General features: G+C 44.2%; 1 protein-coding gene and 1 non-coding gene across 6 annotated transcripts in view; both read right to left on the bottom strand.

Moving 5' to 3' along the window:
- The window catches only part of Kif13b (kinesin family member 13B), a 157,127-nt gene that overhangs the window by 34,011 nt on the left and 100,919 nt on the right, over positions 1 to 22,197 (bottom strand). For all 5 annotated transcript variants that reach the window (XM_006518622.3, XM_006518619.4, XM_006518620.4 and 2 more), the window contains 10 exons: positions 18,024 to 18,194; positions 16,900 to 17,057; positions 14,807 to 14,939; positions 10,459 to 10,605; positions 9,868 to 9,897; positions 8,155 to 8,254; positions 7,869 to 7,995; positions 7,133 to 7,188; positions 4,945 to 5,066; positions 2,521 to 2,697 (listed from right to left, as the gene is read on the bottom strand). In XM_006518622.3, the coding sequence (XP_006518685.1) occupies positions 2,521 to 2,697; positions 4,945 to 5,066; positions 7,133 to 7,188; positions 7,869 to 7,995; positions 8,155 to 8,254; positions 9,868 to 9,897; positions 10,459 to 10,605; positions 14,807 to 14,939; positions 16,900 to 17,057; positions 18,024 to 18,194 (1,221 nt within the window). The remainder of the gene's footprint in view (positions 1 to 2,520; positions 2,698 to 4,944; positions 5,067 to 7,132; positions 7,189 to 7,868; positions 7,996 to 8,154; positions 8,255 to 9,867; positions 9,898 to 10,458; positions 10,606 to 14,806; positions 14,940 to 16,899; positions 17,058 to 18,023; positions 18,195 to 22,197) is intronic.
- Gm26225 lies at positions 21,556 to 21,690 on the bottom strand. Its single transcript, XR_003951267.1, has one exon. It is a non-coding gene; the product is annotated as a small nucleolar RNA SNORA36 family (small nucleolar RNA).

Genomic DNA, 22,197 nt, shown 5'->3' with positions numbered 1-22,197 from the left:
CATGAGGCAAAAGATGAGGCAGAAGCATGCAAAAACCCAAAGGAAAACTGAAAATCAGCTGTTGCTAAAAACACGTAATTTTATAATCCTATCTAATAATGACTTATTTCACATTTGGTGATTGTTAACTAATTTTTAAAAGAGTCTCTCAGAACACCTGAGGACTGATACCTGAGGTTAACCTCTGACCCTCCTCCAACACAAGCCCCCCAGCCCCAGCTCTCAGACAGAGCCTCTCAGAATGGAAAGAGGTCATCCACTTCCTTCATCCTTTCAGGGCCTCAACCATGCCTTGTAGCAGTCTGCAAGGCAAATGGTCCAGGGATAGCCATGGCTTCTCATGGGTGGTAGAAGGCAGTGCCACCTGATGGTGTTTACTATCTGCATGAACTAATGATGTGTCTGCCACATGTTTGCTACTGTCCTATATGAAGAAGCAATTTAAAGGAATGAAGTATCTGCGACTCGGGGAAGTGGCATGGTTTAAATACTTCCATCAAGTCACTCCAAATGGGAAGAAATGGAATAACATGTTTTTCCTACTCAAAAATAAAAGAAGAGAAATGGTTGGTTCCTCCACACTCTGCCATCTCTGCTGGGAATGCTGTGGTCAGGTGGCCAGGACAGCTGACGCAGATGGAAACACTCTTCATGAAGCTCCCCCGTGCAGCAGGCCTCTCTCCATCCCTTCAGACTTCCCAGAAGAGGGGCACAGGAGGAGTGAATATGAGACACACAAATACTCTACAGCTAACCCCTGACCTCAATTTTATTGATGTTGGACTGGAGAGCTAAGGAGCTGTGATTTTAACAGCATTACACCAGTCTTTGTTTCAGAGATTGCATCAGTGTGGCATTTAGAACTAAAGATTAATTTTTAGGGATGGAGATTACATCTTGAAGTCTGTCAACCACGACTGTGTTCTTTCAAATGAGATTTCTTTCCATCTGTGTCTGTGTGTTTAAATGTCCCACAAAAAGGGGGTGACAGAGTGAATGAGGAGCCCCAGAGCCCATCTTCCAAATCTTCACATTTATAAATCCAATAACACAGTGTTTAAACTTACCTAGACAATTTCTAGAACACTCCATCTGTCAAGGTTCCTCCCTCACTGACTACCTCTTCAGTAGGACACAGCCACCTATTCCCCTGCCTGCCCAGCCCTGGATAAAGTGCCAGCTCAGAGTTGACCTCCTTTGCAAGGCTCTTCCTCACAGCTCTGTTGGCAGGATGCTACCCCAGCCAGCACACCACACAATAGAAGGTGGCCCACTCAGGTACTTTGAAATGCAAATAGGCTTTGCCTCTTTGAAGACCCACATGGAGGAGGGCAGTAGTGGTGCACACCTTTAGTCCCAGCACTGGAGTGGAGGCAGGCGGGTCTCTGAGTTCAAGGGCAGACTGGTACTACAGAGTGAGTTCCAGGACATGCAAAGCTATAAGAGAGCCTTGTTTCAGGGAGAAGAAAAGAACAAAAGAGGAGAAAGAAGAAGAAATTTATATAAAACATGTATGTGTGTGTGTATATATATATATATATATATATACATACACACACACACACATATACACACACACATATGTATATATACACGCCCATACATATATACACACACATACATATATATATACACACACGCCTATGCATATATATAAATGTATATACATATATATGTTTATATATATGTATATAAAATCAACAACAAAACAAAATACAGATGTACTAAAGAATTAAAAACATAAAGACCCAGCCTATTGCCTATTCAATGTTTTATAACCAAAGTCACACTGAGAATCAAAGGCTTCTAGAAAAGACAGTTGTACTGGCTAGTTTTGTGTCAACTTGACACAGGCTGGAGTTATCACAGAGAAAGGAGCTTCAGTTGGGGAAATGCCTCCATGAGATCCAGCTGTAAGGCATTTTCTCAATTAGTGATCAAGGAGGGAGGTCCCCTTGTGGGTGGTGCCATCTCTGGGCTGGTAGTCTTGGTTCTATATGAGAGCAGGCTGAGCAAGCCAGGGGAAGCAATCCAGTAAGGAACATCCCTCCATGGCCTCTGCATCAGCTCCTGCTTCCTGACCTGCTTGAGTTCCAGTCCTGACTTCCTTTGGTGATGAACAGCAGTGTGAAAAGTGTAAGCTGAATAAACCCTTTCCTCCCCAACTTGCTTCTTGGTCATGATGTTTGTGCAGGAATAGAAACCCTGACTAAGACAACAGTGTTGTTAGTACTCCAGGCTGACAACAGTGTTGTTAGTACTCCAGGCTAACAACAGATGCCACAACTGAGCCACCAGGGAACCTCCTCAAGCTGCTTGCTTCAGAAGAGCACAAAGGAGCAAAGCCACTGGACTTCCCCATGGCAGGGCTCCTTTGGGACTCCGCCTCCTAGGTCCTGTGAGTTACACACTGACAGCAAGATAAAGGACAGTGACAGGCACCTGGGAAGGGGAGGCTCAGGGTTCCATAGAGCACGTCTGGAAAGAACTTTCTAGTGTGAGTGGCCCAGTCAGCCTCACCTGGCGCCCATGAACATGGACACAAATCCTCTTGCGTAGGACCAGCTGCATGTCGGCAGGATGGCTGAGCTGGACAGTCACTCGCAGGATGAGGAACACTCGCTCGTCAGCAGGTGTGCCCTTACTGAGTTGAGGACAGCTGTGCACTGCAGAGTCCCAGGAGGCCTCTGCCTTCACCTGCAGAGAAGGTAAGGCAGCACTTCACTTTCTTCTCCATGTGAAGGCTCCCTTTCGAGAACTGCCCTGATGTGATGCCAGGATGTGAGCGAGAGTTGCTGTCATGGGAGGTATTTGGCATGGTACCTGTGCTGATACTTATGTGCTCATACACTGGGATGGTCCCTATAGGATCATATATTTGAGTATTTGGCTTCTAGTTAGTGAACTGTTTAGAAAGGATCAGGAGGTATGGCCTTGTTGGACAGGTGGCACTAGAGGTGGGTTCTAAGGTTTCAAAAGCCCTACTGGGCCCAGCTTTTACTGTTAGTTCATCCTCTTTCCCTGTCTCCTTCTCCCGGTCTCCCTCTCCCCATCCCATCATGGATCAGGATCCAGCGCCATGCCTGTCTGCCTACTGCCACACTCCCCTCCGTGATGATCATGGGCTAATCCTCCAAAACCGTAGGCAAGCTCTCAATTAAGTGTTCTCTGTTATAAGCGACCTTGGGCATGTCTCTTTACAGCAACAAAACAGGAGCTGCGACACTACTTTATTAGCCTTCTTGCTGTTAAATTATTTGTTTTTAAAAAAATGTTTAAACATCAAGAAAGCTTAAAAAGCTTCAGTGAACTTCGTGTACTATTCCTTGGCCACCCACTGAAAACACTGTCTATTTTAGCCTGTGCCCTGTCACTTTCAAGTAAACTGTAGGTAAGTGTCACATCCAGGCAATCAACAGGATGGTACCTGATTTGGTTTTGTCCATGTTCTCAGTCCACAATTGCAAACTGCAGTAGCTGTCATGGCCCCATAGTCTACTTTTACATAAACTGATCCCAAGCCTGTCTTGTCACATCTAACACAAACAGGCTCAGGGCTAAGGCAGGGCACTGTGTGAACAAGGGGAACAGGGCTAATGCCCAACAGTAGATATCTCAGGTCACCTCTGAGTTTCTCAGATACTATACTGCTGATATCATGTGTCAAGCATATTCAAAATTAGGAAATAAAGCCCCAGGATTATGCTCATCACACAGATTCAACCACGAGACCATGAGTCTGCCTCAATGCCTTCATTTATTCTTTTGCTTAAAAAAAAAAAAAAAGATTTATCTTATGTATACGAGTACACTGTAGCTGTCTTCAGACACACCAGAAGAGGGCACTGGATCCCATTACAGTTGGTTGTGAGCTACCATGTGGTTGCCAGGAATTGAACTCATGATCTTTGGAAGAACACAGTGCCATCTCTCCAGCCTTTTTTTTTTTTCTTTCTTTCTTTTTTTTTTATTCTAAGACAAGACCTCACTATGTAGCTCATGCTGGTTTTGAATTCATGATCCCCATGCCTCAGCCTCCCAAATGCCAGCACTATAGATGTTTACCACTAGGCCTTTCTTTTTCTTCTCTTAAAGAACTCTTCAGGGGCTGGCGAGATGGCTCAGTGGTTAAGAGCAACGACCTCTTCCGAAGGTCCAGAGTTCAAATCCCAGCAACCACATGGTGGCTCACAACCATCTGTAACAAAATCCGATGCCCTCTTCTGGAGTGTCTGAAGACAGCTACAGTGTACTTACATATAGTAAATAAATAAATCTAAAAAAAAAAAAAAAAAAAAAAAAAAAAAGAACTCTTCAGTCAGGTATGGTGTTCCATACCTTTAATCCTGGCACTTGGGAGGCAAAGGTAGTAGATCTCTGTGAGTCTGAGGCCAGTCTGTTCTACCTAGACAGTTTTTCTGTTGTTGTTGTTTTGTTTTTTGTTTTTCAAGACAGGGTTTCTCTGTATAACCCTGGCTGTCCTGGAACTCACTCTGTAGACCAGGCTAGCCTCGAACTCAGAAATCTGCCTGCCTCTGCCTCCTGAGTGCTGGGATTAAAGGCGTGTGCCACCACGCCCGGCTACCTAGACAGTTCTAAGCTAGCCAGAGCTACACAGTGAGGCCCTGTAATAAAGACATTCTTATGAAGGAACTGCAGAGCAAATACCAAAGTCAGCATCCTTCCAGCCTGGAGTGCTATGTACTTCAGAGGAATCCACAGCCACCTCTCTTGTACTCAGGGTTGAGAACAGAGTACAGCCACACCAGTGGATGCTGTCCACACTGACATGGGTCCCTCACCAAAAACCGGAAGGGAGAAGGAACCGGGTGTGAGGGTCAAACTTCACTCTAAGTACTGATAGAGTTTTCCCTTACACTGTGGAGGCCACTCATTGCTGACATCTAAGCTCCTTGTCTGCTCTCCAGGGGTATGCTGACTTACCTCTCCATCGTGTTGTTTCACAATCTGCAGCTCAAAGAACTCCTCCTCCTCTTCCCCAGTCAGGGTAGCATCCCATCCTGCTTCTGGGTCATCGAGATTATCCTGAGAGCTGAAATCATCCGCTGAAAGCACAGCTTTCACTTAATACCAGGCTGCTTTCAAGGACACCCCTCCTCCCAGCCCCACTGGCTGAACCAACACGCTTATTATTAAAATTCTGCTTCAAACTTCACTTGCTTTCTGCCCTGCAATCTCGCATGACACTGATAATAACCATTTAATAGTTCACAGATCCAAAAGCCAGAAAGTGCTTCAAGAAATTACCCAAGCTGCTCCCCGTGTGTCGTATTTTACATGGAAGGCAAACGGAGCCAAGATACCTAAGAGGTTATGAGAGGTCTGCTCATAAATGGTAATGATGGGATCACAGCCCAATCTCCCCACCCTTTAGTGCACTTAAGAAACAAGAAGAAAGCGAGAGCGATTCCTCACAGTTAAGCCTAACAAAAGTGCAGACTGGCTAATGGACCTGGCAACTGCACAGGGCCCTGTGGTCGCTCGGCCCCGAGTCTGAGTTCCCAGTGCCCATCCCTTAGGCTTGTGCCTACAAAGCAAAGGAGGTGTGCTTGTGCATGTGTGCTAGTGTGGCATGCTGAACAAAGCTCTGACGACCCTGCAGATTCCCAGCTAATGTGATATATCTACACAATGGACTTTATTCAGCCATAAAGAAGCATGACTTTCTGTCATTTCCAAGAAAATGAGGGGATCAAGAGCTCATCCTGTTAAGTGAAATAAGCCAAACACAACAAGACATAGATCTTTTCCCCATAACAGTATAAAAGCAACAGGGAAAAACCCTGGGGGAGGGGCAGGAATTGTCTAACGGGAGGGAGGAAGAGGAGAAAAAGACAGTAGTGGGGGGGAACACACAAATGCTACATTCTTTCTCATTTGCAAATCTAGATCTGTCTGTTCTTCTGCCTTCCTACCTACATGATGTGAATGCAGGAGAATGGCTTGGCTGAAGAGAGGGACTCATGAAAAGGTTACAGCAGAGACAGGAGGATAGGTGAGAGGGTGCAGAGAAGGAAAGCATAATGTATGTACATGAAAATGTCATGGCAACATCCAGGACTTCCTATGCTTACAAAAACATTCTGAGGACAAAACAAAGGCACAACTAAGAAATCTTCCTGAACTTCAATCCTCCCCAGTCCCTTGGAGGCCTGCTTTTCAGCTGCCCACGAAGCCCAGCACGAGATCAGGCCAGAGCGTCTCAGCCTCCAAGGCTCAAGAGCACAGGAAGACAGTGCCCTGTGACAGCTCTGGAACAGCTCTCACCTCCCAGGATGGACAGCTGGCATGGGTGCCCCGTGTCTCTCTAACCTGTGCACACGTGAGCCCTCAGGGGCACAGATGCTGGGCCCCTCAGGCATCCTAACACACTTCCACTCAGTGAAGGGAACCACTTGAGGATGCCCAGGCTTCTCTATTTAGGGAAGTTTGTGGTAACACACACTTCTGCAGGTGTTTCGTGGAGCTTAACTGCTGACTTCTTATTTTTAGCTCCCTAACCTACCTTTGCATTTTCTATTTTCCCTCCTATAGACAGAGACTGGTGGAATGGCTGTGCGGGGGCTGGGGAAAACAACAGTTATGTAAAAAGAAAAATAAGCAAGTAAGGTTAAGTTCACAGGAACTCACAAAAAGGCTGAGAAAGTCGTTAAATAATGCTAAGAAAACAGTATCCCTAGTTGTTGGTCCTTTCCAGATAGACATTTTCTTCAGAGCACTGAAGTCGAACATAGATCAGTGTGGACAAATCCCCTAAGTGGGTAGGGAAATAAAGCTCACTCAGAGAAGCAGGAAGCCACAGGGAGATGTGAGCACCACAGCCAGAGCTGCTGGGCTGGGCTGCAGCTCACTGGAGCACACTTGTCTAGCATGCATAAGGCTCAAAGGATGGAAAGAGATGGACAGAAATGGGAGAAAAGGTGGGGGCTGCACACCACAGCAAGACTGATACTGAGATTTACAGCCCTTGTCCAGCATCAGAACACCACACACAGAGCACTGAGCCTATATCAGGGTGACTACACCCCGAAACATGATTGGCTAGATGTATAAAGGATTACCCTGTCACTGTGTTGTCAAGGTAAGCCTCTGGAAGCCACCTCTAACTTACCATTTAAGTCAAGAAATATAACAGGAATGTGGGTCTCCATCCCAGGCACTGGGGTCCTAAAACATGAAGAACAGGTTATATACAGTACCTGAGACACAGCAGTCCCTCAGGATCACATGTACCCTTGGGGACAATGGCCTGAGCAATGATGTCCCTCTAAGACAGTGTGACGAGGCTCGTGATTGACTGCAGGAGCCGTCCAGTGCTGGGGCATAGGAGCTCACTCTCACAGACTCACCACTTCACCAGCAGCCCGTCTAAAGCTTGCTTTCTTGACAAATGACATACTTAAGGGATCCTTGTGGCTTCTTGCTTTGCTATCTTTAATTCCAGTCAAGTGTCAGAGAACATTTGCTGACAGCACAGCTTAAGCACCAAAACCAAAAACTGGTTGAGATGCAGTTTTCTAACTGCATAATGACCTAACATTCTTTTAAGGGAACAAATGATCCAAGTAATTAACATATTAACTATTTTTTAATGCTAAGTGCAGTGGTACTAAATATTGATTTAAGTTCTCAGAAATCCTAATTACCTTGGCCAATAACAATATTATTTAATAAAAGTTTCAAGCCATAGTCATATCCAACTCATGAAAATAATTTAACAGTCTTTCAATATCTCAGTTCTCATTATGAACAATCCATTCATTAACAACATCACTGCAAAATACAAGTGGGAATCGAGGTGCCTGGTCATCCCTGAAGCTTTCAGAAGACACACTGTAGGACCTTACCATTCTGCAGGGGCCCCTGGAATGCCACTCCCAGCAGAAGGCACCATCACTGCATTTCTTTCCTCTGTGAGCGTCAGCCGCATCTCCAGGAGCTGTGCCTCTCGGTCAGCATCATCCTCAGTTTTGTCTAGAAGAGCAGAGTTAGGGTTAGGTCTAGCAATTCTGCTTGCTGTTCCCACATTTAGACAGATTTAGTGCAGGGCAGGGAGTACTGTGTGAGTATATGTGCATGCAGCAGAGGGAGGGAGGAATGGGGGAGAGGGAAATGTCCAACTTTTCTTCCTACCATGTTTACTGACAAGCTTCTGCAGTTGTTGATCCAAGTATTCTTGACGTTTGGTTAATGCATTGAGCCATTTTCTACGAAGCCGCTCTAAATCCCTATCCTGAAAGAAAATAGAAGAAGCCACACTCAATGCAATATCCAGGCCACACGCTTAAACTAGACACTCCCCAAATTAACTTTGCTCTCCTAACTCCAAGACATAAGCAGCACGCAACAACTATTTTTTTTCCCTTCTTTTCTTTTTCAAAGACAATGTCTCATAAAACCTAGACTGGCCTGGAACTCATCCACTATGGAGCTAAAGATGAAGTCAACCTGATGAGTCTCTGTTCCCACCTAAGAGTGCTGGATGACCACAGGCTTCTGTCACCATGCCCAGAATAATCGGGACATGAAAACTGAATGCAAGGCAAGCAGTCTACCACCTGAGCTTCGGGCCAGCCCAGCACGAACGGCCAACAAGTGACTCTACCTACAATTCAGATCACCACTCCCAGAGCAGGAAGCATTAGTGGACTCTAGAGTGGACAGGCCTTTAGGAATTGGTTCTCTTTGTACTTGCTTAACTCCACCCATGAGAAACAACATCTTCTGTGAGGCTGCCTGGCTGGACTAGAAACACAAACTGTACTTAACAAGCTTCAAATGTTCACTCCTCAGAACTACCAGAAAGAAGCTTTCAAGTGTCTAGCCACCTCCAATAGCACATGCGTCTACTCCTTGGGCATATTTGGGAGGTAGCAGTGGGCAAGACAACAGGGGTGGTTACTGACAGACTGAACCCCACCAGTCAGCACCTGCCAGCACGCCAGTCTGACTTCACTTCCTTTAGTAACATGGTTAGGGGCTGGTGGTTCAGAGGAATGCTGCAGATGTCAGTGTCTGGATTTCAACAGCACATTTAACCAAATAGCCTATGACATTCCTGTGGACAAGATGGAGAAAACGTGCTGTGCATCTCCTCTAAGTGCAATCACAGGGACCTCAAATACCACATCCAGAAAGCAGTGATGAATGGGATAATGTCTGTTTAAAAGAAGGCTCCATTCTCTTAGTTCATACTCTGAGTTCAACCCAGCTGATATGGTGAGGTTTTTCTCTTGCCTTTTTTTCTTTTAATCAGTGACTTATAGGAAAGCAGACATTTCTATCAAATTAGGATGATGCAAAGCCAGGAGAGTGACTACAGCAGATGACATAATCAGGCTCCAAAGAGCCTGGGCAGTTCTAAATGATGACAACAAGATGCAACTTCACAGACATAAACAAAATCTGGCACATTAGGAAAAGAAACGACAGAGAAACAAAACCTCCAAAACTAATGGACAGCTCAAGGAAGGGGGCATTCAGGGTGACCTAGTCTCACACATGTAAGACGCAGAAATAGATGTGCACGTGCATGTGCGCGCACACACCCATATATTCCCTAAGCCCATGGGTGACTCAGCTCAAGGGAATCCCAGGCAAGGTAGCTGGGAGGTGGCTTTGTAAATAGGCCAATGCAGTGTCCCTGATTAAGAAAGGACTTTGTCACAGGGTGTCCTAATCCTAGCCCATGAACCCCTACAATACACAGCCTTTCCATACTTTGTTTGACTTTTTGGGAAAAGCAGAATTGTTTAATTATCAAGTAGCAGTGCAGAAAGATCCTGGCCTGTGTAATTAAGTACTTGAATCAAGCTGATTTGATGAGGCCAACAGGTGCTCAATTACCTGGTAGCTGTCCATGTCCTCCTCTTCCTCCTAAAAGAAAACAACGTATTATGTAGAACCAAAACAATTATTTACCCCCACATCAGGCCTCCAACCACAACCACTATGTTCTCCCCCAGTTCCTGTCTTCTTGTCTAATTGATACATCACACCTTGGCCTCCCACCCAGCCTTACCAGCCATCCCATGTCGAAGCTGGTAAGACTTGGAGCTTCTAGGGGGGAGTGAAGAGGCTCCCCTGACCTTTTCAGACTCAGTACAATGATCTCCCTGCTGGGCTTACCACCCCCTACTCCAGGGGAAATCAAACACCCGCTGGCAAAGAGTCTTTACCAGCCAGTGGGGGTTCTTTAGAGGGGTGGGCCATGGGAGGAAGTTAATCACTGCTAGGCTTGGTGGTTTGCCAGGCTGAGAGGTTTTAACTCTCAGTTCACCACACAACAGGACAAAGCATAGTAACAGCCTAGTACAGGTGCTCTTGTCAAGACAGTGCACTGAAGGAGACACCAATGGTGGGGCAGGGGTGGCAGTCTCAAACGATTCTGCTCTGCTGTTGCCTTTCAAAAAGCACAGAGCAGGCCCAGAAACTTACATGGACATTCTCGTGGATCTTAGGGGACCGGAGTGGCCTAACTTTCACACACCCAATGCCAACTGACAATATGCACTCTTCCATCAGTGGTAAAGTTCCTGACTCCTGCACAGACTTCACTTCAACTTGAACTCGCCGAGACTGCCCCTGCAGCACAGAGATTTGGGAACATATACACAAACACACACAAAATCAGCTTCATGAGTTTCAAAACTCTGGTTTAGAGAGACCCCTATAGGCTGATATAGAAAAATGCAATTGGCTTTCATCTACCTCATAACTGTTAAGTACTAAAGCATACATTCTAACCTAGTCAGGAAAATGAATTTTCTTTCAAATAGACAGAAAATCAAAATGAGCATATTTTTCTATAATTCCTAAATAACTAGAAACTAAAAGAAAATTATTTTAATGAACAATAGGGGCTTGCTATATAGCTTTGCTATGTAGCTATGTAGCTCTGGCCTACCTACACTGGCCTAATTTTGAATTCAAGGCAATCCTCCTGGCTCAGCCTGGAAAATTCTGGTGCTGGTATGTGACAAAACACCAGGTAAATGAAAACTTACAAGCAAAGGAAATGCAAACAGTGTCTAATAAAAAGTGTTGAACTGAGCCAGGTGTGGTGGTTCACACTGTAACTTTAGTACTCCAGAAATTGGCAGGGAGATCTCCATGCTTGAGGTTATCCTGGGCTGCATAGAGTTCTGGGGCTACCTAATGAGACCTAGACTGAAAAAGGGCAACTTCCAGACAAGGCAACCATGAGAGCTTTTATTTCAACCTACTAAGTGAGAAGTTACTTCCAACAGAGATCATGGTTATGAAACAAATAATGTCAATCCTGTGGGACAGGGATTTAAACTGGCCAAGCTTGGTCAAGGGCTAAACTGTAAGTCACCTTTGCCCCAGCAACTGGACAATCAAGTACATGGATAAGTACTCTGAAGTGCCATGAAGAACAAGGTAGTAGACCTATATGGAATGTGAACAACTGTTTAAAGTGTGATGTCCTATAGCTGTCACTAAGCAACTGGTGCAGAAAAACACTTGCAGCCTACATATGTTAAAGCACAGGGTACCAAAGTTGGGATTCAGTCTTATTTTAAAGATAAGAACTGCCAGGCAGTAGTGATGCACACCTTTCATCCCATCCCTAGGGAGGCAGAGACAGGCAAATTTCTGTGCATTCTAGGCCAGCCTGATCTACAGAGCAAGTCCAGATCAGCCAGGGATACAAAGAGAAACCCTATCCTGAAACAATCAATCAATCAATCAATCAATCAATCAATACAAACAAATAACAAAAAAGATAAGAACTGACCTGTATACAATGCCCTTTTCACAGAATTAAAGAAATCAAGCTGCAAATGTGATCAGAACTGACCCTGCTTGGGTGTCCAGAACAAGCCCTGTGACTCCGCACACTTAGGCAGACACTGGGAAGGGTTCCTGGTATCCCCAAGCATGGTAGGAACAGAGAAGAGCATCTAAGCAACAGAACTTAAACATCCAATTTTAAGTCAATTACTTTTCCTCTCATCTAGAAATTAAGCTCCCAAGAGTTTTGCACAGCCAGGAACATCCACTCAAGCAGCCACAGGCTCGGACTAACAACATCTGATGGACAGTCACTGATCTGAACATTTCCAAGGAGTATGCATCTGATATTTTATGGGAAAAGTCACTCAGTAAACATGTTTTATTTCATTGTTATTATTATTACCCTTGTGTGTGTGCATATGAGGGTGAACATGCCATGGTCCACACTGCAGGTCAGATGACAACTTTACAGTCACTTCTCACCTTTCATCTTCACTAGGGTCCCAGAGACTGAATGTGGGTCTTCAGGCTTATGTGGCAAGCACCTTTACCCACTTTATTAAGTCTAAGGCCACTTCATCATTTCAGGTAGCTGCCTTCTGTCTCTTTAGCCTATCCTGAATATTTGAAACATAATATGGAAGACAGAGGAAGGCTTACTGTCTCAGAGAACACATTGGGACATTCTCTCAGCCACTACTCTGAATCCCATTCCTGCTATTGTGGTCCCCTCTGTTCCTGCAGCATCTCACCATGGTTACAAACATCCCTTACCCTGCTTCTGTGACAGCCTCTATCATCTCACTTCCCTCCTACAAGGGCCTTCGCTCAAGCAGAGCCCCACCTTGAGTCCTTACGCTGTCACCTGAGAGAGGAACCCTTTACCAAGCTGGAGTGTCTTTCTCAGCACTGAGGTGAGGATGCTCGTCCTTCGCTGAAGCCTTCCTGGCATCTCTGGACACTCTCCGTCAAGGGTCTGAGGTACAACTGACACTGACACATCCAGCTGACAGTAAGCTTCAGAAAAGGCACCGAGCCTGGCTTCCTAAGATGACTTCCTAAGGCCGCCAAGGAAAACGCCTAGGGAAAGATCTTCACCCTCAGAAATTCGTCTGTGTCTCCCTACAGTGCCATGTCTCTGCATAATACTGTAGCTGAGAATCCTTCCCTTTTGCTCTAAGTCTCTCACCTGTGGATGAAGGCATCAGAAGAAACTCATTTGCTTCCACCTTCTACATTAATCTGAAATTTAAATATTTAAGTGGACACTCTTTCCTTCAGCCATTCATGTTTTTCTCTGAATGCTTTTAACATTCATTTCGAAAGCAATTCTAATAATATGGGTTTTTAAAGATTTATTCTTTTTGTTTATGTGTGTGTGTGTGCCTTTGTGAATAGATGTCATGATGGAGGGCCCACAGACAGCCTAGGGATGGAGTTACTAGTGATTGGGAGCCATGTGACCTGGGCGCTGGGAATCAAACTTGAGAGCTGGCAGAGAAGAAAGTATTCTTAATCACTGAGCCATCTCTCCAGCCCCCTAGTGTTATATCTTAAAGTATGAAAACGCTAGAGAACAGCCTACTAGATTTTTGAAATGAGGCACAGTGTCGTAAAAAGAATACTTCCAATTATGTGTACCGATTACTCTGAGGTTTTCCACTGTCTATGATATGTGACATGAAAGCAGAAGAGAAGACGGTTTGGGAAAAGGAAGGATCAGCAAGAGGAGGGTATGTGGACATACACAGAAAACCTTCACAGTGAAGACTGAACAGATTAATTACATATGGAGACCTGCCCTGTCACTGTTGGTCAGCAGCACAGACTGACAGATGGCCACTCACCTGGGCGATCAGTGAGGGATCCATAGTCTACATTGCATGGACTCAGCCACACACACTCCTGCCATGTGTCAAGCACAGGGCTATAATTATACAACACTCTCCTAATTCTCATGCAAACCCACAACACTGGTGCTAACCCCTTCTCCGTGTTCCAGGTGAAGGAGCTCACAAGTACACTGCTAGGCCCCTGGAGGGCCAGCAGTGAGCCGGCAGTCCTCCCCTGCATATTCAGTGCTCTCTCTCTGTGCAGCTTTGAACTCATGTTCATGAGCACATGAAGCTGCCTGGTATGTCTGCCTTAAGTCCCACTCCTCAATACTAAGTTTTCCTGGAACACTTCTCGTTTTCAACCCAACAAGAAGGCTCAGCCAGTAAAGGTGCTTGCTTCAAGCCTAATGACCCGAGTTCAACTGTCAAGGCCCAAACAGCAGAGAGAACTCACTTTTCCAAGTTATCCTCTGACTTGCACTGCATCCTGTGGCATACAAACTCACACATATACAGACATATACAAAATAATAAAAATATTTTTCAAAAGGCTTATTTTTAACCCTTTTAGAAACTACTTTTAAAACATCATTAAGTAGTGAGACTTTTAACAATAGAAGAAAATGCCTATGACATAAGAGAATATTTTTATATAAAAAAATGGGATTGAAAATGAAAACCCAGGGAGATGGCTACATAAAGGACCTTTCCACTATCACCTAACACCCTGATTTCAAACCCCAGGACTATATGTTGAAGGAAAAGAGAAAACCAAGTCTCACAAGTTGTCCTCTGACTTCTACATGTGCACAGTGGCATTACCTATCCACAAACATACACAATAGATAAACAAATGCCAATACATTTAACTATTTCAGAGAAATGGGCTTGACCATCATCATTATTATTAAAAGTTCTGTTCAGGGGCTGGAGAGATGGCTCATCGGTTAAGAGCATTGACTGCTCTTCTAAAGGTCCTGAGTTCAATTCCCAGCAACCACATGGTGGCTCACAACTATCTATGATGGGATCTGATGCCCTCTTCTGGTGTGACTGAAGACAGCCACAGTGTACTCATATACATAAAATAAATAAATAAAAAAGTCTTTTTTAAAAAAGTTCTGTTCAAAAGAATCCACTATAAGCCATCGAGTGTCGAGGAATTTACTATGATGTCACAATGCTGGTACCTGTCGGAGCTGGAAGATCCCTCCTGTGGGGACATCTTTTGCAGCAATTACTTCCACCGGACAGTAATCACCATTCTCATTCTGTTCCAAGATCTGAACCCAGAATTCCAACTTTCTGGTGACTTCACTCCACCTAGGAAATATATGCAGGTCTTAAGAAATTACACTTCTTTTTTAGGCAGGGTTTCATATATAGCAGGTTGTGCTCAAGCTCACTATACAGTCAAAGGTACCCTTTAACTTTCAATATTCCTGCCTCATACTTCTGAGATTCCAAGTGTATGCCAACATACTCAATTTATGCAGTACTGTGAACCAAACCCAGGGCTTCATGCATCTAGGTAAGCCCCCTGCCAACTGAGTAGTTACCTCTAAACCCCCAATCCATGCCTCTCTACTTCAATACGGACAGCTTAGGACCTTCTAGTCTTAACAGTGAGAATGACTGTAAACAAAGAAGCCCAGTGCAATGATCTTTAGATCAGAAAGAAATGTACAGCACACAATGACAAATAATGTGACCCGAAAGACAAACTGACAGCATCAACCCAGCATGGCTCTTTGTTTTTCCTTTGTTTCCAGTTTTGAGGACTAAATTCAGGTGGCCTTCATGTGCTAAGTAAATTCTCTACCACTGAGCTACACCTCACTTGCACTTTTATTTTGTTTAGAAAATGACAATTATAATGTGAAGTTAGAACAACAGCTCAGAGTTCAAATCCACATAAACATGCATGCATGTGCACACAGACAGACAGAGGCGGGGGAGAACACTCAAGGGTGGGGGTGTATCATGACAAATACATTTGAAAATGGTTATACAATGATTGAAATACTCTAGTCAGTACTCAGAAGCCAAATACAGGATGGTCTTCACATAGGAAGGTGTCATCCATGACTTGTGCTCTCAGGTCAATTAATAAGAAAATTAAGGGGAAAAAATATCTCACCTTCTAATTTAGGATTTGCTAAAAGAGAAAATGTGGTTCTCATCTATAATTAGATGGCAGCAAAAACATCGCCTCCTTGAGTCATTCCCTTTGAAATTGCTTATGCCTTCAAATGAGCTACCTTCTCTCATCACTAATGGCACTCAAAACTGGAAAGGGCTAGGGATGCAGAACTGTGCAGCATTTGCTTAGCATGCAAGAGGCCCTGGGTTCAAACATCAGCAGCACAAAATCAAACAAGTGACCATCAACAAACACCTGTGAACTAAAGGCAGTGTCAACTTGAATGCTACAGCAGATTGCCATCCTTCTCTCCATGGCTGGCTTATCAGCAAAAGTCACTGTGATAAATGGCCTGTCTCCTGAACTTCATTTCACTGTTGCTTCTTAAATACGCACACACTTTCTTCCACTGTTCTATAAAGTTTGGTGCACTAAGGAAATTTTACTGGTAGACTTCAGCCATAGAGTGGTGATACTTGGGAAAAGGTGGCCATTAATTCATAAAATAATGGTCATGATTCAATAGTTAAAGTGTTTGCTGCAGAAGCATGAGGACCCACTAGAGTCTAAAACACACACAACTGCTGGATGGACCAACGCCTGCCTATAATTACAGCATGCAGACACAGGATCCCCAGAGCAAGCTGGCTAACCAGACTAGACCTACTAAGTGAGCTCTGAGTTTGAATGAGGGGCCTTGTGCCTCAATAAATAAGGTGAAGAGTGATTGAAGAAAACATTCCATGTCAATTTTGACTCCCACAGGCACTAGCACACACCCACACGGCCACTCATGAAAATATGTATGCACACATGTACATACCACACATACACAAGGGAAAGCAAAATAATGTAAAAATAAATGATGGTCATTTCCAGCAGTATTTTTAAATCTAGAAATGGAAATCCAGTGGATATCAAAAAATTCACCTGTCTGGTCCGGTGAGGTGCCTCAGTGGTTAAGAGCACTGGCTGCTCTTCCAGAGGTCCTGCATTCAATCCCAACAACCCCATGGAGGCTCAAGACCGTCTGTAAAAGGATCTGATGCCCTCTTCTGGCATACAGATGTACATGCAGACTGAGCATTGCTATATTAAAAATTAATTAATGATTTAGATAATTATTTTTAAAAGATTCACCTGTCCCGAAGACTCCTTGTTTTTGCTTGGATGATCCCCAAGTCCCACAGGGCTGGGTTTTTCCGGGGATCATTCATTTTATGTCCATATACTTCAATGGCTAGGGCCCCTTCTGAGAGATATTCAATGAAGTCTTCTGTGATGTTAACACTGAACTCCTGAAACACAACAGCTCATTACAGAGCAGCACACACTTGCTTGGTCTTTCAACCACTTAAATCAGGTGTCTGTCACATCCTTAATGATACCAGGAAGGAAACACAGAAACAGTGGCGTACTCTCCTCAGAGGACAGATGGTCATTAACTGCGATGTGAACACAGACTACCCCCTGAAAGGACTGGAGAGATGGCTCCACGCACTGCCCTTCCAGAGGATCCACTTCAGGTGACTCACAACCACCTGTCTGACTCCAGGTCCAGGAGACTGTGCCACTTGCCTCTGCGGGCACCTGGACTCAAGTGCACAACACACACACACACACAAAGAAACACATGATTCAAAAAAAAAAAATCAATCTTTTAAAATAAAAAATACACAAATATAGCTATTACTTTGAAATTTAAAGCTTCTCACTTTGAAAGACTCATCTATAAAAATAGCAAATTATTTTGTTTTGTTAGCAATGTTTTGAGAGCCTGTTTTCATTTTTGTTGTGGGTCAAAAATAGCGAAAGCCAGTCCAAGCTCTGATAGTATCCAGCCAAAAGCAAAGTGATAGTCACTACTTTTAGTTTATTCAGCCCGCAAAAAAAAAAATTATCATTAATAATAACAGGTCAGGACCAGCCAAAAGAGTAACCAAACCAACATGGCAGAGCAGGGGTGCCCAGCAGGGTGGTCTCTAGTCTTGTTACTACCTTCCTTTTAAAGGTTTTTTAACCTTTTTATGAAACAGACTCCCTCTGGAGAAGAATGCTCATACATACATGTACACAAGCTTTTTTTTTCATTGAACAGAAGTTAACTCTTGACTGTGGACATGCTGTATGAACTAACACTCTGGTCTACGACTAGAAAATACTCCAACACGAACACTAGCACAACTAGCCAAGTCACAGCCCTCGCTCTTTAGCTGTGTTTACATGAATAACTTGAACACCAAGGCAGACTGAAGAGAACTCACACTGCAGTGATCGAACACAACCATACACTGTGGCTGCTTGCTGGTGGGAGACGAAGACGTATCCACTTCAGGGGCAACGGTCACTGGCTCCTGCTGATCCCAGAAGTCATATTTGCAGAAGACAAAGTGACACAGATGCTGCGGCAACCCTGTGGCTTGGAGTATTTTAACCTGAAAGGAAAGAAGGCTCAAGTCTCAACCAGTAGGCCTCAAGGAGTCAGGTCCTGCCCTGGCTGTCATAACCATTCAGCTATGTGAGGCATGTGTCATTCAGTGTGGGCCCAGGACTTGGACACAGGCCTGACACAGGGTGACAACAATCAGACACTAGAGTGAATGCTGGGTAAGCTGACAAGAGCATTTGAATGCTAGTTTGTCAGAATGTAGGATACCGTCATCATTTCTGCAGAAGGTGGTTCTGGGAATCAACATCACCCAGCATTTCCTAAGGGAGCACAAAGCCATTCAGCACAGTGAGCAAAGCACAAAGCCAGGTCTGCCTGAGTAAGCAGCAAACCTTCAGGAGAGGACAGCGCTTACTTTATCATAAGTTAAGCAGAGGGAGGAGCTCAGCTCTGAAACAGCACACATTGTGTGCTACAAGCCTATCACTTTGTTTTTATTGGACTCCTATTGGGAATTTCTATGAGCATGCGGAGGGGAGAACAGAGGAGGTGAAGACCACAGAGTTTCTGTTTTCTACAATGACACACTGATACCCTCTCCTTGAAGAATGCCAGCAAACACTCAAAGGAAACTCTGGATGAAAGGACCCCAGAGTCTCTGATTACAAAGTATGGCCACAAACACATGCCCAATGGGACCAAGACCCCAGAGACAATGTCTGCATCTGAGCCCTTTTTTAAAATGACTTTTATTATTTTAGTTATATGGATGTGTGTACTGTGTGTGAGTGTATGCCTGTGAGTGCAGGTTCTTGTGAAGTCCAAAAGAAAGTATCTGATCTGATGGAATAACAGGAAGTCGTGAGCTGCCTGACATGGATTCTAGAAACTGACCTCCAGTCCTTTAAAGAACAGCAAGTACTCTTAACCACTCAGCCATCTCTCCAGCCCCACTTACACACACACACACACACACACACACACACACCTTGTGTGTCTGTATAAGTGAATGTGATGTGTGGGCAGATTCCCTCAGAAGAGAGCATTGAACCCCTTGGAGCTGGAGTTACAAGCAGTTGTGAGATGGTATAAGGAGCTGGTGGACACAGCACCAAGGTCCTCTGGAAGAGCAGCAAATGCTCTTAACCACTGAGCAATGCCTCTAGCTGCCCATGCCAGATCTCAAAGCAGCCTAACACTCTTCATACTTTTCGCAGCAGTATATGGATCTCAATTTGGAGTTTCTGTGATAGCTTGTGATGGCGTTAAAACCACAGAATTATGAAGTAAATTCTAGAATTTTTAGTTACACTACATTCTAATGGTATATGTGCTGGCTACTCCTCATTGCCAACTTGACTGCATCTGGAACTAACTAAAACCAAAATGGCTGGGTACACCTGTAAGGCATTTTATTTTCCTTAATAAATCATTTGAAGTGGGAAGACTCACTTCTCATCTGGATCTTTGAGGGAGAAAAATCCACTTTTAATCTGGGCCATCTAGTCTGACCAGGAGGATTTTCACAAAACTGAGCTGGTCAGAAAGTTAACGCTTTCCAGCTGCTCGCTTCTCCTATGTCATCTGAGTCACTTCATATCTAGTAAATAAATTTAGTAAGAATAAACTGGACTGTGTGGTGTATACGTTCTCACAGTTATACAACCTCAACTATAAATGTGGCATTTAGGGACTCTGAGGACACAAAAATCCTGAAAAGCAGATTTCCTGTATAACATAGACAAAACAGATCAACAATGAACATCAACGTCATTTCATGTCATTTCTTCCTGTTATATCAACAAGCTTGAACCACCCATGCAGCTAGGCTCTGACAAGCTGTATTTTCTCTCTCCATATCAAACTGACCATCAGTATTCTAGGATACACTTTCCAGGAAATATTTTCAGACTCTCTACATGTTTGTTTATTTATTATTATATACCTTTATAAAATAAAATAAATATTTATAAAATATCTATTATATATCTTTGAAGAGGCAATGTGCTGTGAGGGTGATCACAAGGTCCTAAAAGGACCCTTGTCACTTACTAGTCTGTGTGTGGTGTAAATTAAAGGCTTAAGCTTAGCTTTCTCCAAGCAGAGATTTATGTCTGCCTTTACAGAGGTGAGGCCTCAGTACTGAAAGCAGAGAGATGAATGTTGGCTGGGCCAGGTGCTGCTGAGCAGACGTAACACGCATGCTGATTTGTGATGGCATTCCATATGAAAGCAGTTAGCTCCTACAGAAATGAACCTCAGTCTAGGGCTGGAATAAACAAAAGGCAAGATCAGATTTGCTGACCTGCCCTCTACAGGAGCTCCTGAGGGTTAAGACTGCCAGGAATAAAGACCATGAATGAGGAAAACATACCAAGCACATAGGCTGAGCTTTTTGTTGTTGGTTTGGTTTGGTTGGTTTTTTTGTTGTTGTTTTTTAAATTTTTACAACAAAAATTGAAATCACCACAAGGTGTCAGGATAGCGCTCAATTTGCAGCTCTACATGAAAGAGCCAAAGTGAACTGGCAGGAATTGATGACACCTGGAGCTTTCAATGCAATGTTTCTGAAAACAGAAATATGGGCATAATCTTTCATCATGGGAAAACAAACGCAGATGTCTGTAGGGCCAATCATCTCCCTCACTCATGGAATCGAAACTATCCCCACGTTTGACTTTCCACAGGAGCTTCTCTCCGTGTGATGTCTTATCTGCCCTTGTCTTTTTACACAATGAGCCTCTACAGCTAGGGCTTGGTCTCTAAGTATGTCTAACTTAAATGAACACTGCTTCTTAAGAAATGGTGGATTCTGGGTCCAGAAAAGGAAATGTGGACAAGATGAGGCAAAATGTCTACTGTTCGTGGGGCAACGGAAGGGACTGCCACCACTCAAATTTAGGAACATTGGAGCTTTGATAAAAGTAATGAATACCCAGGAGTCAAAGTCTTAAATCTAAGAGTTCATTATGACATGAAGACAACTTTACAAACCAGTAATTTTGAAATAAAAACACACCACCACCCATATCACACTCTTGCTTTCCTACTCTATGGTACATTATGCCTTGCTACTCCCAACCTGGGCCTAGCACCGCTGAGCATGACATGCAATGACAATGAACAGAACAACAGGACAGCACAGGCACGACAAGCAGATCTCAAGGTGAGAGAGAGAATCTGGACATAAAAGAAACCTGGGTAATCCCACCAAAGACACTTAAGAACGCTGACTACACGGCTTATGGCCTTAAAGGAATTACTATTTTGATTGACTGATTTTTAAATTTTTTTCCTATTTTTTATTTCTTTGGTTTTTCAAGACAGGGCTTCTCTCTCTCTCTCTCTCTCTCTCTCTCTCTCTCTCCCTCCCTCCCTCCCTCCTTCCCTCTCCCCTCTCTCTCTCTGGGTGTAGGCTAGGAAGTATATGAATAGAGTAATACTCTCTATTCAATCTTTTTTTTCCTCAGCCAGTGTCAATGTCCCAAAGCTTAATTAACAGAACAGGGAAGGTGCCCCGAACTGAACTCAACACTCTGGGGAAGACAGGGTTTCTCTGTGTAGCCCTGGCTGCCCTAGAAATCACGAAGATCTGCCTGCTTCTGCCTCCCGTGCTGGGATCAAAGCGTGTGTCACCACACCCAGATGATCCTCTTTCTTTAAGTACCCATATTTTGAAGCCACATGCTGCTTCCAGGTGAAGTCTGATACGAGGGTGGCATCAAGGTGCTCCTGGGGTAGGGGTCAGGGTGGGGTAGCATGCATGACCGAGCCACGCTAAGCGGCTGGACACTGTGGAGCAGGTGGGCAGGGAAGCACCACTTTCCTTCCTGCTTTCATGCTTCCTATTTTCCATTAAATCTTAACATTTGTTAAAAATAGCCATGTTATCTCAGACACACATTTTTTTCAGTGACAAATTTCCATTCTTCCTCTTTTTTGCGACAGGGTAGCTCCACATAGCTCTGGCTGCCCTAAAACTCACTCTGTAGACCAGGCTGGCATCAAACTCTGAGATCCACCAGCCTCTGCCTCCCAAATCCTGGGAT

This window comes from Mus musculus, chromosome 14 (genome assembly GCF_000001635.26).
Source record: "Mus musculus strain C57BL/6J chromosome 14, GRCm38.p6 C57BL/6J".
In the NCBI taxonomy this organism is placed as follows: domain Eukaryota; kingdom Metazoa; phylum Chordata; class Mammalia; order Rodentia; family Muridae; genus Mus; species Mus musculus.
The sequence above is the reverse complement of the archived record's forward strand: the minus strand, read 5'-3'. Positions and strand labels throughout refer to the sequence as shown.